At 45.3% G+C, this 17,695-nt stretch overlaps 1 protein-coding gene across 2 annotated transcripts in view; it reads right to left on the bottom strand.

Moving 5' to 3' along the window:
* Positions 1 to 765: 765 nt before the first annotated feature.
* Positions 766 to 17,695, bottom strand: part of LOC126871880 (uncharacterized) — a 161,497-nt gene continuing 144,567 nt past the window's right edge. For both annotated transcript variants that reach the window (XM_050631185.1, XM_050631184.1), the window contains 4 exons: positions 17,018 to 17,366; positions 11,699 to 12,011; positions 3,134 to 3,343; positions 766 to 2,243 (listed from right to left, as the gene is read on the bottom strand). In XM_050631185.1, the coding sequence (XP_050487142.1) occupies positions 1,605 to 2,243; positions 3,134 to 3,343; positions 11,699 to 12,011; positions 17,018 to 17,366 (1,511 nt within the window). In that variant the 3' untranslated portion in view covers positions 766 to 1,604. The remainder of the gene's footprint in view (positions 2,244 to 3,133; positions 3,344 to 11,698; positions 12,012 to 17,017; positions 17,367 to 17,695) is intronic.

Raw genomic sequence — 17,695 nt, 5'->3', positions numbered from 1 at the left:
GGAACTGTCGTCCCTGCGAGGCTATACCTGGCTATCTAAAGTGGACGATAAAAGGGAATCAAAAACTTCGGTTTCCTCGCTAACGGTACGAAAAATCGAGCGAACACCGTGGAACTGCTTTTCATGTAAAGCTGAACTGAATCCGATCGAACTTACTCGTTGATCTGTTTCACGTTAAACTCGTTTTTTTTCTTGCTTTTTATTATTATTGTTATTATTATTATTTCGTCGAAGGTATATGGCAGTATCGTGTTCTTTTCGTGGTTTCTGCTCGGTATTGGCAAAGAGATGGCAGAAAATTACACCTTGCGTTCTAGTTCGGCGATCGGTGAATAAAAATCGTCGTATCGCGCTTATCCTAAAATATAACGAACTCGTGATATAATACCGATAATCGCGAATTAAACTCTACGTTACGATTTGGCAGTTGTGTGTTTTTACTCGCAGAGATATATATTTTTTGTTGTATTCTTTCTCGTTCTTCGTTTCCTTATTTTTATACAATATAATAGCCATCGTTTTCTATTTAGCGTGTAATCGCATAATTCGAAATCCGAGGACGCCTCTTTCTCACTGGATACGTATTTTCTTTCTACCCGCTACTATAGAATATAATTTATAAAATTTCTTCAAGTCTCCAACAACGCGCCATCCGGTAAAGCCATTTCACTCTTGGATCGTCGATTGCAATTCAATCGATCGTAACATTTAATAATCGTGATCAGAATATACTAATAATCGTAGGAATAATAATAGTAATCGTAATAATGGCAATAATAATAATAATATATTACTCTGAATCATATTTTACAGTCCATCTAACAACAACGAACGTATCTAGTTGCAACAGCCTCTTTTTTATATCTTTTTTTATTATTTGTTTTTAAATATTCTCTCGTTAGTACGTATGCGTGTGTGTATACGTGTTGGTCTCGCGATAAATTTTTATCTCGTTTCGTTCTTCCACCCTTTTCCATTTCCTTACTTTCTCTCTTTCTCTCTCTCTCTCCTTCTCTCTCTCTCTCTCCTTCCCTCGCTCCCTCAAAAGAATACACTCTATCTCTTTTAAAACAAAGATCCTATCTCTACGATCTCGACATTTTTCTGCGTTTAACGGAGTATCTAGAATAACATTCGAGCGAACAATGCTATGATCTATGATCTATACCGTTAGGAAAGTGATGATGCGCAGAAAAGGAAATCACAGTAAGACGAAAATCCACAAAGTGTCGGCTTCATTTCATTCTTCCCTCGTTCTCCATTTATTTCCTCCGTTGTATGAGTAGTCTTTTTATTCTACATGCCTCTTATGGCTAACATCGTCGATCTCGTATCTTCCTAAAACTACGCGTTTATATTCTCATCCTAGACATCCTCTTAGCCTCTCAATTTTTTCGATATCCGTTTCACCGGATCGCTCATGGATACTCAAGAATCACGCGCAATCAATATCTCTCGTTTCTACTTCGTACGTTTCCATTTTCTATACTTCGTTCATCTACAATCAAATTCCAATCGTTATTTTTCTATGGCCACGTTCTTCCATGGCCAGACAATTAAGAAGCTTCCGTATCGTTGATAACCAAGGGTGTTTCGACAATTCTTCACTTTTTCTTGCTCTTGCTGCTCTTTTGCACCTTCGTGATCTTCAATCTACAGTTTGATCCACCGGTGTACACGACTTCCGCCCTTCCTCCTTCTTCTATCGCGGCAACCAAGGCCTTCACGGACTTTACGTGCACGTCTTTGGCGCTGATCTCCAACGAAGTACCTGGGAACCGATCTCTTACGCATTTCCCGATACTGGAAGCCTGGCTCTCAGTCAAATCCACTCCGTCCAGGCAGAGCCAAGTCAAGTACTGAAGATGAGTCAGGATCGTCTGCACGAACACGTGCTCCATCTGCACCTTCTTCGCGCTGTCGGTCACGATCAATCCATTCGCCTTTAAGAAGCTCAGGTTGCACAGTTTCAGGTATTTCGCGATCTGCCTCATCGTCTTCTCGCTGTCCTCCAAGGTAACTCGCCAGAAATTGATCCTCAAGGATTGTAGGTTCCTAAAGTGAGAGGAGAGGCAGGCGAAGAATTGCTGCAGGATCTTGTCGTCGATGAAGAGCAGAGATCCGCTGCTGCCTCCTATAGTGGATTTGTCCAACGAGAGGTCCAGCTCGCTGAGAGCGGTGAAGCCCGCGAGGAATGGCAATAGAAGAGGCCCTCGTAGCGCCAGACGATCGTTCACTGTCACCTGGAATCAGAAATAATGCTGTGCACCGTTTTGTTCACGACAATTCTCGTTCCTTTCTTTTTCGGTTACAGGAGAAGACCGTACAAGCTGTCGAATAACGAAGACGAATGGGAATTTCGAGGGTCGTTGCACGAATTCTGATCAGTCGATTCTCACCGTAGGGTGAAAAAAGGAAGGAAAAATTTGGAGGAGCCGCCTCGAGGAAACGTTGCCTCCCGTGTGTCTACTTTTCCAAGATTTACGTAACGAATCGAAGAACGCAATATCGATCGTCGTAGTTGGCTTTACGACGTAACAGAATGGCCGAGACTAGTTCCCGGAGCAGCAGGAATAATGTGCAGCGGTCAGGATGACCGCTGGCCAAACCACAAACGAATCATCGTCGGCCTCGAATTACGAATCGGCTGGTTCCACTGGACACGAGCGTCTCGAATGTGACGTTTCGCGTCGAATCCTCTGGCAACTCGATACGTCGGCTAGAGTTCTCAGTTGAACGTAACGCGTCGTTACCCTCTTGTTCTGGTATACGCGATACGAGCATTAACACCGGAGTCCCTCGAAGCACTTTGAGAATAACCGAGAGGAACAGCAGTTGCTTTCAGGTCGTCCTTACAATGAGATATCGTAGTCTGCATTTCGATACGGTCCAATTAACCTCTCTATTTATGGCACAAAGAGAGAGAGGCCACTCGAAAGAGAAGATTCCTCGAGAAGAGAGAACCATCTCTCATTTCGAACGTCTAACCATCGGGGAATCAGTTTCGTCGACTCGTTAAAAGACGGCCGATGATCTAATTCGTAGTTGCGAAACTCGCGGTGAAATCAGAAGTCCGAGCTGGATCCTTTTCATTACCCTGCGGGATGGTAGCCTGGAAAAGAGGATTACTTACTTGAAAACCGGCCAGCCTGAGGAATACAATTGCGGGGCAGGCTGGAGGCGGCGCGGCTCTCAGGAGTTCGGCCCCGGCGTCGTCTCGACGCCCTAATCTTGCCAAAGGACCCTCGTGCACGGCCAGATGTAGTCGGGCGTTGCAAAGACTTAGCTCGCGGACGCTCGTATATCTGAGCAGCTCAGAAAAAACTGCTAGGCTGTCGGATTCCTGCAACATCGATCGTATCTCTCATTGTTTCCATATCCTTCGATTTGACAGTCCAAACAAAAAATTGAATTTCTATTTAGATGTTCTATTCAGATTGCTCAACCTGGAGAATCGAAGCTGAAGTCAGAGTCGAAACTAGGCTTCGCTACGATTACAATTTATCTTTGCCGAATCGTAACTGTAATTCCAAACGACGTATGTGACACGACGTCGCAAGACAAAGGGGTAATATCAGTGGAATGTGGGAAATCCGCTCGCGATTCGCCCGAAGACTCTTTGATCCACTGATAGACAGCGGTTTCCATTATTAACGTAGGCTGCTGAACGACGTTAAACGAGAAAGTGGTTTGTCTAAGAGCGTCGCGACGCCGAAATCGCTTGCGGTATTACGTAACCTCGGCAATGAGACGAGAACAAAGCGGCGTGTGCAGACACGACGACTTCCGAGATTACAGGATCGCACGGGTTCGCTGCGCGGTGCAAGATGAAGCTCCGACGATAATACGAAAGTTAACAAGCTACGACTAATCTTCAAATCGGGTTTGCGATCGCGTCGCGTTGCTCTTCGTCGTGTTACCGCTCGAATAGCACGTACAATACGATCAACGAAAGATTGGAACGCGAAACACGAGAAACCCTAGGGGTACGAGCGAAACGCGGAAGTGTAAAATCTCCGGTGTAACGATCTTCGTCGAGGACATACGCGTGGGAAGTGCATTCGGCTTTTCAAGATTCATATCGGAACGCGCCGTCTGGAAATAGCGTGACCCAATTAGACGACACAGTTTCCAACAGAGACGTCGTTAAGCTGTGCGAAACGACGTGCTGCTTCAGATTGATTTCGAAGTCGAACCTCTTCGATTCGAACGGCTACGTTCTACTTTGCCACGGTTGTTCTCAATGTCGCGATAGAGAACTAAGCGTGGAACGGAGCGTGTACCCTATATTCGGGCGCGCGATGATCCCTCGGGGAATCTCGCGTGGCTTGTGAAAAGCCAGGACGAAAGCAACGAACAGCGTGGGAGCTTTGAGGGGAAATTACGTTTCGAATGGAGAGGAATCGTAGAACGATTGAAAGAACCAATATTTTATGGGAGATTTCGGGCCTAGAGTGGAGTTTGTTCGTTGTTTGGACGCGGTTCAATGGGGCTGAACGAATCGATACAGAAGAATATTTCATGAGGGTTAGTATGCCGCCTGAAATACGTTCTCGCAGACGAGCTGCGGTTTAAAAATGTTTACTCGATAATCGGCGCAACAAGTGTCGCTCGGTATTTTAATCGACCGCTTCTATTTCATCGGCCTTGCATCGAAATTAATCCGTCTACGGTGGTAAAAAAATTGTGTCGTTACCCTTTACCGCGAAACGTATTAGCGGGAGCGCTGGGTGCTTCCCGTTTCACGTCTCTTCGTTTTCTTGCGAAACGTTTTTGTAGTCTTGTGGTCGCTTTATTCGGTCGAATTACTCGATCGTTTTATTTCTTTCGAGGTTTCACCGGGTTTAAGGCTGTTAAAATTCACAAGAAACGCGAATTCGTACGTCTTTTGGAGTTCTTCCGTCTCGTGCTCGATTCCAGAGGTATTCGGCTCTTTTTCCGCGTGAAATAATTTCACCGACAGATCGCGTGATTTACGAAGGTAGTTTTCGTGAGGAACGCTCGCTCGGCTTGAATAATGCTGGGAAAATTGGCCGAAATTACGACCAGCGCAGACCAACTGCCGGCAGAACGCGATTACACCTTGCTTCTCGGCCAATATAACGAACCTCCGCTAGTTGTCGACACGCCGGAGAATTTTCTTCGTTAAGTACTTGCTAACGAAACAGCAATCCCTCAAGAACCAGTGGAAGCGATTAAACCGACTAAATTCTACGAATTTCCAACGTTTAAGCTTCTAAAAGACTCTTGCTCGGAATACATGAAAACAAACGATTACTGTCCAGAGATCAAAGTACAAAAGGCTTCCGGTCCACGAATTTAAAAACTCTCGAAATACCTTGAAATACAAAGTCTCTTTCGCGGAGAACGTTTCGGCGAATCACTTCTCGTTTGCTTCGTACTTGACATCATTAATGATCGACGGCTGTTTTGCGCGCTTTCGACGAGAAGTTGCGACTACCGAACACGGCTCGCGATCTCGTTCCGTCGGTGCAACTTTTGTCACGAACGTCATCGGTGAAAATCACAACGAAAACGTTCGAGCCCGGGGGACGCGTTCATCGTGGAGAACGATGGTCGTGTTCGAAAATTGTTTTTCGTCCGCGGCATCGTTGATACCGTGCCATACATAAAACGGCGACGGTCCGGTCGAGTTCGATGAAAAATACCAGAGTGGCCGCATAAATTCAATGAATCGGCTGCCGTGGCACGATTCTTTTTAAATGGAAATCATCCCGGATCGTGACATGCCGAACAATAATGTCGCGGTAGCGGCGCACAGGGACAACAGAAGAGAATAGAGAGGCTGGAGGGAGAAAGAGAGAGGACTTGAACGAGCTGCATTGTTTATAATCACCCTCGTGCGTTAAATTAAATCTGGCCGGGTTCGTTCCGCTTCATTGTTTCTGCGCGTGATATCATCCATCCACCGGTAGGATTTTACGGTTGTACAATTTATCCTGGATATTCTGCGAATTACGCGCTCCCCGAGATTCCAGCCCACATTTCATCCACGATCCACCCCCTGTGCACGTTGCTGCACAGTTTACCCTCGTTACCAATGCGATTAAATGTCAGCGTTGCGCTATCGGTCCGCCGATAAACCCATTCGAAAACTAAGGACAGGGACGAGAAATCTAGAACGTTGGTTTTTATCGGCTGCAATTTCAAGACAAACTCGAGCTTGCGCGCTTTTATCTCTTTTGACAGCGATCGCGATACGACGAGCGACGTTTGTCGAATATGAATATCGATTTGTACTCGATGTCGTAAAGTAAACCGAAGTCGGAGAAAGATAAGCCGCGAGGGTTGTTACGATTGATCTCCGGCCATGTTTTTCTCGGACGAGCTGTTCCCGTTACCGGGCAAATTCTCACGTTGTTTTGAATAAACGTTTCACAGGATCGCTTTGCATAATGGAACGAAGAGGAGCGAGATACGTCAGACGCGGCGGCATTTCCATGGAGATTTTCAACGAGCCCCATAGACGCTGGTCAGGATCGTGGAAAAGAATGTTCGAGCGGAGGGAGTCGCGCTAGAATGGGATGCCGCGTAATTTATCGCGGGCAATATTACCGGCGACGTTGAGCGGTCTGGAAAACCTCGGGGCCCCTGCGCACTCGTATTTTATGGCGTCTGAGAATCCCATATTTCGACTATACTCTTTATCTAGGCGAATTTAAACGAATTGTTTCTGGATCGAGTTGTTACACGAGTCGAATGCAACGAGTATCAGAAATTTCACGATGCCGTGATTCGATCAAAATTGAAGAACGATAGAAGATGAATGACATGGAAATTAGAAAATCAACAAGAATGTACTTGTCATTTTCTTCTCCTGTGATCTCCATTTATAGAGAAATTTAACGTTGCTTTACTTATGTATCTCTCTGTCTTTACTTTAGCAACTCCAACTTTGGAAACTTTGGAAAGTCGTAGAATGCGTGAAATATTCCGCACTTGATTAACGTTTGATTAGCGTGACAGACGCTGCGTGTAAGGAAAAGGTTATAAATCATCCAAGCTCGGACCGCGTCACAGGTGGATAATAAATAAGAAGATGTTTGAGCGAGCGTTTCCGAGTAATGGCCAGGTCGTTCCACTCGGCCGGCAATGATCGATTTGTCCACTTAATGCGCCATTTCTCCTGTATTCTATTTCCCGGGGAAATTGGTTACGGAACGATGTAGCTGCGTCGGATGATGCAGCGATGCCAGAGCTGGCGAGTTTTGCCGGCAGATTTAAGTAAATTGAATCACACGGACGAGCAAACGGCAGCATTTTTAATAATGGAGAATCCATTTGGCCGCGTCGCGAATATATGTCTTGTTTGTCCGTCTAGTATTTTGCTTCGATATCGTTCGCTTTATTTAGCCAAAGGCGAAATCTCGCTCGTGTCTTCTTGCTTTTAAATAAATCACATTTTTCGTGATCGCGTCGAGACGCTTCAAGCGTTTCCAACGTCCGTACACCCCCGTATGTGTTTGGACACTTTCAGAAATTGATTTCAATACACTTTGTCCTCGAGGTATCAAAGAACTCGAGCCGATCGCTCCGATTCGTTTATTCCACGCAATCATTAGCGGCCTTTTCGACGTGCAATTTGAATAAATTGGTCGCGAGGACGTTGCATTCGGAATAAAGAAGTAGCGGGTACGAACGTAAATCTCGCAGGGAACAACGCGTTGCACGTTTCCTGCGGATAAACTCGTCTTATCGAAGAGATGCATTCACCCTCGTTTTCTTCGTATCAATCTGGTTCCAGCCCAGTTTGGGTCCGCAAATTTATCGTGAAATACGAATAGAAGCGAATGTCAAATCGTAGGGACCGCAAGATGTCTCGAGAAAGGACAAAGAAGCAATGAGAAGTCGAACGAGTAATCCCGAATTTTATGGTAATTCCGCGGTAGACTCTTTCAAATTCTTCCTCTCTTACGCTTCTTTTACGAGCTTCGTGTCATGTATGTGTGACACATATGTAGGTGCATGGTATTTCATACAGTATAGTGGTATAGATGGTTTTTACGATTGGTCATATCGTCATTCGAAATTTTCTACTTTTTCTTCTTCCATTTGCTCGTTCGACCTTTCACGATAAGAAGAGGACAGAAATCTCGGTTTTTTTATTTTCCTTCTCGTTCTTCTTTTGGTTTTACTATTGCGGTTTCTGGTACGCTTGCGACAAATAGAATGGCGGATGGCATTTTATACGAGAAGACGGAAGGCAACGAAGAAAAGGAACAAAGGAGCTCACGGTGGTTGAGTCTCGAATCGGTAGTAGAAACAGGCTTTAATGCTCAGTCAGTAGAAAAGGAGCGGCCCCTACCAGACGTCGCGTCGATCGGATAATTCCTACAAAGGGGATTTTACGGCGTATAATTCTTTCAGTCCGTCTGACCGGATGGTCAAAGGCAGCTCGTGAATTTCATTCTTGACGCAACCTGCATAACGATAGGTTTCCAATTAAAGCGGAAAAGTTATTACGAGATTCAGTGAAACGACTCGGTGTTTCGTCAGTCCGTTGACAGCTGAGCTTTTCGTACAGCCAATATCATCGTCTATCGCGCGGCAAACATTCCGGCATCTTTGAGTCTGCGGTAAAAATGGAACGAATGTTTGTCGAATTCTTGTTCTATTTTAAACGTCGTGAATGTGGGTGTCGCGTTCCAGCGAGCTTCTACTTAAACGTTGCTTTCAGCGAGAACAACGAGTTCGTGTTTGAGGTGAACGTGATAAAATAGGTCATTCTGTATTATTCATGAAGACGTTTTAGACGGCCGAGGTACTTGGAAACATTAACTGCTTGCTAATTAGGGGAACGCGCTGCGCCCACAACTATCGACGATGAGCTCGTAAGCCATTTCCATCTTCACGTACGCTCGCATTAGTTAACGAAGTTCCAACCGAGACTAAAGCAAACAGGATCCATTGTAAGTCGACGACGTGACGTTCTACGACGCGAGGCAACGACAAAAAGATCAACGATATTTCGCGTCGATGCCACGGCTTAGCTCTCTCTCCTTTCTGAAGAAGATCGAACTTCTCTTTCCACGTTGACTCCTCCCATAGCAATTAGTATGCGGACTAAACAATACCCAAGTCACTTGTCCTTTATCTTCTCTACTTTCCTCGGTCGGCCGGTATCGCTGATAATTAATTACCCACTTTAGGATAATCCTCTGGCGCACCTGCTAGGATTATCTCGCGGTCGTGTTCTCTTTCGCCTCTGCCGCTTTTCGGTTGTCTTGCCCCTTTCGCGAGCCACTACTCCTACTCGTATCAGAGACAATGGCTCGTCGCCAACAATGGCTTAGGCGGAGATAGAACCCCGGGAGAAGGTTAAGAGGTTCAATGGAAGGAACCGAGAGAGAAGTATTTATGTTATATACTCGGCAGATATATGTACACACATAGAGGGGATACCATCGACTAGGTGCGACTAGATAAAGCGTTTTATGAAGCGAAAAGCGGAAAGGACGAAGACAAGGAGCAAGTTTCGCTCTTAATTGACGACCGCTTCTAATTAAACTTACCACTGCAACGCGCACGCTTCGTCTCAAGTAGAACGATCAACGTCCATCTCCGTGGAAGCGTGGTGAAAGTAATTGCCATCGAAGACACCTGTTGTCGTGGCGAATTCGATGCATCACGTTTCTTATTGTTAAAACTTGCCAACGTTATTTCATCGGTTCAAGCTGGTCGTTGCCGAATAATTCAGGGGGAACGAAGAAACGGCAATGGACGATGAAATTGCAGTAATCGACGTACAATTGCTACGCGTGGCCAGTGGTTCTGGACGTTAATCAAAGCGCGGTGTGAAAATAATGCGCATCAGGGACACCTGTCGGTCGGCTCCCCGACCGCTAGCCGGTCGTTTCGAAATCTCGACGTCATAAATCTGATTAGGTGACGCGTTTAGGGAGTGCCCTGCGTGTAATCGTCTGTGGAACGTCCAATCTCGTTGGCGTTTCCGCTGGTTTGCGAGGGAAATCGTTCTGTTCGCCGGCGGTGGGGGAAAATCGACGAAAATTCGCGCATGAAAACGGTTGAATTTCCTGTTTGTGGAGCGCGTCGTTTCTCGTACTCGTTTCCGCCCGACGGTTTCAAATCGTGTCGTTGCTTCGCGTCGAATATGGCTAGGACGTAGCACGAGCTGGGAAACTCGATGGAATTTCCAGCAGATCTGTCTTGCGGTGTCGTTAAAAATTCCAAAGAAGAAGAGCACGGGGATATACGCAAATCCCTGTGACCTCGGTTCCATGGCTGGAAACCACAGACTTCTCGAGTGATTCTTTTTACGAGCCACCAAGTTACTGTTAGTAGACCCCGGATACCTCATCAGTTCCTTTTATGGATCCCGCTTTGTTCGTAATTCCGTCGAAACCTCGAAAACGTAACCGCAAAACTCCGTGTCCGTTCGTTTAGTATCGATCGCCTGATCCTTACTTTTTCCGTTTAATTTATTCTTTTAAGACGAAAGCACGCACGGAGAACGTGCGGAAGAAATAAAGAACCATGAGTCGTAGAAAAACGAGCGAATGCTCCGTGTGAAATCCCATTCGATAATATTCGTAGCTATAATATTAGCAATTCTTAGGGAAGGAAAACGTGCAAAAGTTCTAATTTGGAATCGAAGTAAGTGCCGCGTGAATTCGTATTCTCGAAATGACGCGATCTAACCTCACGGAACGCTGAAAATTTCACGGTTTCCAGTTGCGCGTACACCTCGTTCTTAACAGAAATTACGTTCACGTTGGTCGACCACGGGCAGATCGGTAAACCGGCAAAATTATATCGTTTCGATTTACTCGGAAGTCAGCTGGTATTTACGCGGAACGTTAGTTTCTTGTGCGTTAGCTTGTTGTGCTACTTTAATACGGTAAGCAGTTTTCTATGTTATTGCGTTATCAAAGCGGTAATCGGCGCGAATAAAAGAATGCTTTGCGGCATGCTCACGGCTGGTATTTCAGATTTAAGAAGGTTTGAGCGGCGCCGCGCGTCGGCGGAGCTTACAGGAACTTTTCAGACATTGTTATTGAGACGGCTAGTTGGAATCCTGCTCTCTCGTCGGACGCGGTGGTCGGGACCGTTAGGCAACTTTGTGCTGCATAGCTACGGCCAGCTGCGCAGCAGCACCAGGATATTACCAGCTAGCACTTTCGGAATTGCAAGCCACCGACCAGGAAACGGGAAGCCCGCCGCTCGAGAGGTTCTTACTCGACGCCCCCACCCTTTATTTTTCCCCTCTTCAACTTTTATGGCTTTCCCCCGTGTCGGTTGCTCAACGAATACAAATCAGCGCCTTCTGTTCTTCGCGAATTATCGCCCTCTTGCCAATTTACGTTCTACATGTAGATTTTCTGACTTTTACATCACTCGCTGGCTAGAAAGTACTTTAATATAAAATACACAGGTGCAATCCATACGAGCCTTTCCAAGCCATATGATGCATACGATTAATTTCCATAAATAATGATACTAATGCGCTTATTGAATGTTCCAGACGACGATAGAAACACGTATCGAACCCGAAAATCGAATACGACGATATGTAGTTTAGATGTAGAATTGGTTGATGATATATTCGGTTATTAAACTATTATTCTATAAAACAAAAAAAGAGTAACGTGACTTAACATGGTTTCTACCTGTGGTGTTCGCGTGTAAAAATGATCAAACAACTTCTGCACGAACTTACCTCTATTCTGAAAGTCCAACCCTCGAGACTGAGCAGCTTAAGGGTGGTGTTCCTGGCGAGCGCGTGACACAGCAATCTGGAAGGATGATCGTCGAGGGCTAGCCGTGGACTGGCCAGATCTAAGAGCTGAAGACAAGGCGCTTCTGTTAATGCAAGAACCAATGGCATCACGTCCGCTGGTCTGGATGCACCAGCAGCCCTTAAAGCATCCAAATTGCGCGCCCTTCTGATGGTCTCCCCCAAGCAGCCCGCGTCTAATCCGCCGAGCAAACACTTAGACACGTTCAAGGACCTCAGCTTGCAATTCGGTTCTCTGGGGAATTCGATAAATCATCGCCGATTAGTTGAATACTCGCGTAATTCTCGACTGGTCGACGTTGCTGTCGCTATTCAGTTTGCAATTCTATTTCAATAAATTAGTAGAGGGAAATTGATATTTGGAAAATGAAGTTTTAACGAGCAAAATGTTAATGACAAGCGAAGGAATAGAGAAGAAGGCCGTAAGGAGAGTTGACAAAATGAATAAGAGGTTAAAAAGAGGCGGAGAAAATTGGTTACATAAAAAGGAAAGTGGATTCTCAGTGTCCTTATGACGCAATTGGATTGGATTCAAGTTCTAACGAGGATTCACTCGGGGGTTAATAGTATCGGTAATTGGAAGGATCGTGAACTCTCTACGATAGGAGAAATGGCGAATTAGCATAGGAAAAGTGGACCAATAATACGAGAGAGGGCTAACAGGGGTTTCCATTACGGCTGTGAGTTTGCCCATAACGGAACAAGAAATTAAACTCGAACGTCGATACAAATCTCTAGTTCGCAATCTCGCTTAAATCAGTGACCCACATTCCACGAATAACAGCGTACGATCTACATTAACAAATAGTGCAGCGTAATTTGCACGGAATTATAACAGACTCTGTTCCATGTTGCCCGTTTCGATATAGAGCCACAAACCGGAGAAAGAACTGTGAAACTGAAGAAGGAGGATTTAATCAAAGCAACTGACAAGCTCGGTAATTACGCAAGATCGATGATTACACCGGTCTGACGGTTGGTGGGGGTGGCACCCATTTATTAATTGAACACAGATAGACTTTTAATTAAATCTCGCTCGCGCTGGCTGGACGGATGAAGTAAAAAAAGAAAAGATCGGCGAGGAAATTAAGATTGTTACAAAAATGGAGGTCTGAAGTAAACGCAATTACGGCCATAGGAAGCGAGATAACGCGGACCCGTCTGTGTTTAACGAGATCGATTCCGAGCAGCGTTGATTATTCGCCGGTACGCTTGTAAATTGAACAGTTCCCCGACAAATCAGATCATCCATTAACACGTGCTCGCAATCCTCCACGCAGATGTGTCTGACTAACCGATACGTCTCGTCACGTCGGATTTAATGCAATCGAGCCCACTAAAAGTTTCAGGCTCCGGCAATAACTCAATGAATCAGACTTATCGGCCCACAACAGTTCCACAAGGGTTGTACAAGAATTCCATTGTTTCTAGAGCGGTTCTCTCCGTTCACGTTCACGGTAACGTTCGTCCAGAAGAAACCTTACCACGCGTAGCAAGGGACTGCGTATACCTGCGTTTAATAGGGACAATTGAAGGAGCTGGATCGTTTGGATCGGTCGGGATCGCGTCTGGATTTAATAGTATCCATTCCTCGGAGGATATTTACTCGGGCTATTAGCGTGGTGGCATGGCTTGGTAGCGGCGTGCACAGCTAATGGCGCGCCTTTAATGGTATCCGGCACAAGTAAATTGCAGCGAGTGGGCTGGACGTATCTATCGCAGGAAAAATATAGCTTGCGAGCTGGTACGTGCCGGTCGTGCTTTGAATCGCCATCGAGAATAAACATTTTATTCAGACCGCTCACGGCGGATAAGCTACTCGGCCAATAAAAGTGATACTTTAAATCAAAGCGCGTATCGACCACCGTTTTTCTCTCGATTTCAACCGCTCGGTATCGTTCTCTGCTAGGAAACCTCGCACTCTGCCGTGAGAATAAACGGCCGCCAGGTAAGCAATGGATCACGGGCTACGCGACGTATTTCGGATATCGCGCTTCCTCGTGCGATTGATTTTTCTTTTGAGCGTTCCGTGTAACCCTTAAAACACCTTTGTAACCGCGAACGTAAAAATACTTGGATAAATGAATGGACAATGGAACACCGTGGTTTCTAAACAGTTGAAAGAACTGTTTCGGATTTTCCTTTTGAACGTTCCATGTTCGAGACACACCTTTGTAATGAAAACAAGAACGAAGGTAAAAATATTTGGATAAATCGATGGAAAGCGGTATGCGATTTTTAAACGGTTGCACGACCCGGTGAAATCCTTTACAAGTTAAAATGGAACACTCAGCGAATTACATTTACTCGAGTTTTCCAGTGATACGTTTTAACTGAATGAAATCGCGAGTCCCGTGGAAATTCGAAGCAACGTGAAATAGTCACAGAAGAATTTCTCTAAACGAATAAAGAAACAGCAGTGAGTGAATGTGCAAAGAAAGCAGGAATCGATAGGTACACTTAGCTATTGTAAGTCGTAAACAAGTTAATTGCAGCAAGCTAGAACTTGCAGTCTTCCTGTAGTTCCCTTTCAACTGCACTCAAAGAAGATTGTCCGAAGTTACGGCACGGGCCGCGTATACCTGAGCAATCCGGATGCTTAACAACATTAACTGCACCGCGTTTCGTGCCATACTTTTCCACTTTTGCCTTTTCTTCCTTCTACCAGAGTTCCTATCAAACTCAGTTACCGTGGAAAATTTCGATCGAGCGAAATATTTGATATAGAGCATAAATTTGTAAAAGTTTTTAAACGATGTTTTTAATTTATCAACGGATTGTAGGTGCTACCACCGACTACATTCAACTGCTATGTGTTTTAAAATAGCTCTTTTTATTTATGTATGGTCGGATCGGACACTTTTAATTGCAACGCCAGCCGAGGCGAAACACTGTTTCGCTTTGCCATCTGGATTCTTCGAGTAGCCTTTTGACTTGCTCGCGTTCCCGTGCGTTACAACGAATTGGAAACACGGGTTGCGCACGCGAGTGAATTGCTTGGAACTCGTATGAATAGCTGGACGATGTTTTTAATTAAAAATACGGAGCGGCCCGTCAGATGCGAGTAAATTGGACTTAGCCGAGAAAAATATTTGCGAGATTATTTCTCCGTGTCGGTCTGACTCTTTGCCATCGAAAACGTGTTTCCGTTAGACCCTGCGACTCAGCGAGTTACGCGGTTGGAAATGATCAAAGCGTGTCTTGCTCAGAAAATAGACCTAATATCACCGATAGAAATTGGCGCAAAATTTCAACGAAAATTCGAGGATGGACAAATTCCTCATTCGAACGAGTTTTAAGAGACTCGATAAAAATGTCAAACGTTGAAAGAGCGCAGAAGCGATGCCAGATTCCATGGCTGTTATGTGTTGTGTAAAAGCCGATGAAACAAAAGGAAGGGACAAAGCAAAGGAACAGGGTGTAAGTTATTTTTCGCGTTTCAGGGTTGACGCCTGGAGGTTCGTTCGTAAACGGAGAAACAATGAGCCTGAGGGCCGCGACGCAGCCGGTCGACTTCCGTTTCGCAGCGTGTTCCAACGCGCCACGTATCGCGCCGAAGCTCGCGCTCGTAAACGGATTCATAAAGAGCGCGAGAGTGTGCTTTCTTCCTGGCCACCTTTTCATCAACGGGCCACGGAACAAATGGTTCAGGCCACGGCCAATAGAGGAAAAGCACGAATGCCTGTCGCCGTTCCTTTTACGACGATTCTCGCACGACGTTTCTAGTTTCTACCTTGTTCCTCCTTTCGCACTTTCGTTTTACGGCCGCCTTGAAGTCTCAACAACGACACGCGTCAAATCAAAATGGATTCCAGCTGTTTTGTGTAATTGAACGTTCGAACCGTGTAATCCGTGTCTGTCCTCTCTCTCTTCCTCTGGCATTCGTGTTTTTTATATTTTTAGATATTATATCTGACAAAACCGCTGAAAAAAGAGAAGGAAATCACGAAATGAAATTCATAGGTGAATCCAAGCACGAGATTAAAAAGTATATGGCTGTGTAACACGGCGGTTTCCCGCTGGCGTGCTCGATATTTGAAAAATTTTCGGTATCCGGTTTATATAACGTTGCGCAAGGAAAACTGGCAGCCGCGAGATTATTCGACGCGGTTATACCGAGAATTCGCATGAAATTTCCCCTCGCAGCTGGGTCGTCCGAATTATGATGTGAAACGTGGATGAAAGAATTCCATTGCAGGCTGTGTAATGGAAATACAGAGGCTGAAAGGGGGATTTGTCGAGGTCACATGTGTCTGAACAATGAACGGTCTCCAGGTGACGCGCAGGTGAGACCTGAAATTAACACCCAGCACGACGAATGCTGCGGGCAGGTGACAGAATTTCATTCGAAAACTCTTTGGTGTCGATAAAATCCCATAGAATCTCCAGCGAGCGTAACACGCTAGGCAACCTGTATGCTGATGGATTGTTTGCTCTGGCAAATATTGTTTTTAGTTTCGAGATATGTTGGCGAAAATGTAAAGCGACATTTATTCGAGAAATTTCAAGCGATATTTTCCGAAAACCAGAGAGACGAAAGGTGGGAGGAACTTTCGCAATTTCAACGACCTTGCAAGAACGATGTTGACGCAATCTAACCCCGTCGCTCTTAAATTTCTCGCCTAACAATCGTCCATCCTGAAGGGGAGAGCGCGCCCTTTGCGGAAACTTCCCAGCGGCAGTTCGTATAATTTCCTGAATGGCCACTCTCCTTCGTCTCTTTAATTTCCATAACTCATTTACCGGCTGCTGGAAAACCAAATCTCGAAAACTTTCCTCGAGGAACTCAGCGCAGCGGTTCGTACCACGGCCTACGAAGTTACGAGACGTCTGGGGCCAACCCTAGCACTACCGGCGGTTTTTCGGTAAGTCGTAAATGAAAATTCTGGAGTTTGCAGTTTATTTCAATTTTCCTCTCGCCAGTATCAAACGTGAAGCAACCTTCTCTCGCAATTAAGTAACTTTACCTCTTGCATACAGATTTATTCGACGAATCTCTAAATTTAATTAATCACTGCTCCGACATTTTCACCCTTTTTGAAACTTTAGATTAAACAGTTATTCCAGAAACGTCTATCTTTTCAACAATTTTTTAATTTGCTATAATTAAAAGAACATTTTCTTTTGATCACGAGTACTTCCAAGTTTGCTCGACAACTATCCAAGTCCTTGTTCCTTTAATTAATTGGAGATTAGCCCCTGAAACGTCCACCTATTAAATCACACGAAGATAGTCCTCACCTGATAGCGTTGAAGATCTCGTGGAAGCCAGTTCCTTGATGACTGCTGACGTCGCAGGTGGGTAACGGATGTAGCAGCGGTAAACGATGACAGAGCACGCTGTCGCTGTTTCTTTTGCTACTCCCGTTGCTGTCCCTGTCCCTGTCGTTCTGCGGCAACGGACCGTTTCCGGTAGCGGGCGCAGGACCAAGGCCAAGCCCAAGAGGAAGTCTCGGCAGTGTAGCGGGCCTTGTCAAACTGCCATAGGCTGCCAACGCGCCTCGGGGTAGCGACGAGTAGCAACGGTTTAGGGGTAGCGTGCCAAGGGTGCTGGACGCGCATCCGCTGCTTCCAGAACCGGAACCTGAACCTATACAATCACACGGATCTTCTTAACATGGATAGATCACTGAGATAAGATCGAACGACGATGCAAACTTGGTCGATCGCATCTTGAAAGAAAATATGTCAGGTTTAAGATCGAGTTAGTTGTAAGGTTGTGTTCTAGGATGTTGGTTCTATATTTCGGAAGGAAACGATTGCAGGACTAGCGTGAATATTTGTTATACGTAAATAACAAATTATCTGCAAGAATTTGCAAGTTTGCTCGATAAGTACGATCTTCCGAGGAAGTTAATTTTAGGCTTGGAATGGAAATAATTGTTGTGTTATAAACAACAATTTAACATCATATTCAAG

Source organism: Bombus huntii, chromosome 12 (assembly GCF_024542735.1).
Source record: "Bombus huntii isolate Logan2020A chromosome 12, iyBomHunt1.1, whole genome shotgun sequence".
Lineage (NCBI taxonomy): Eukaryota > Metazoa > Arthropoda > Insecta > Hymenoptera > Apidae > Bombus > Bombus huntii.
The sequence above is the reverse complement of the archived record's forward strand: the minus strand, read 5'-3'. Positions and strand labels throughout refer to the sequence as shown.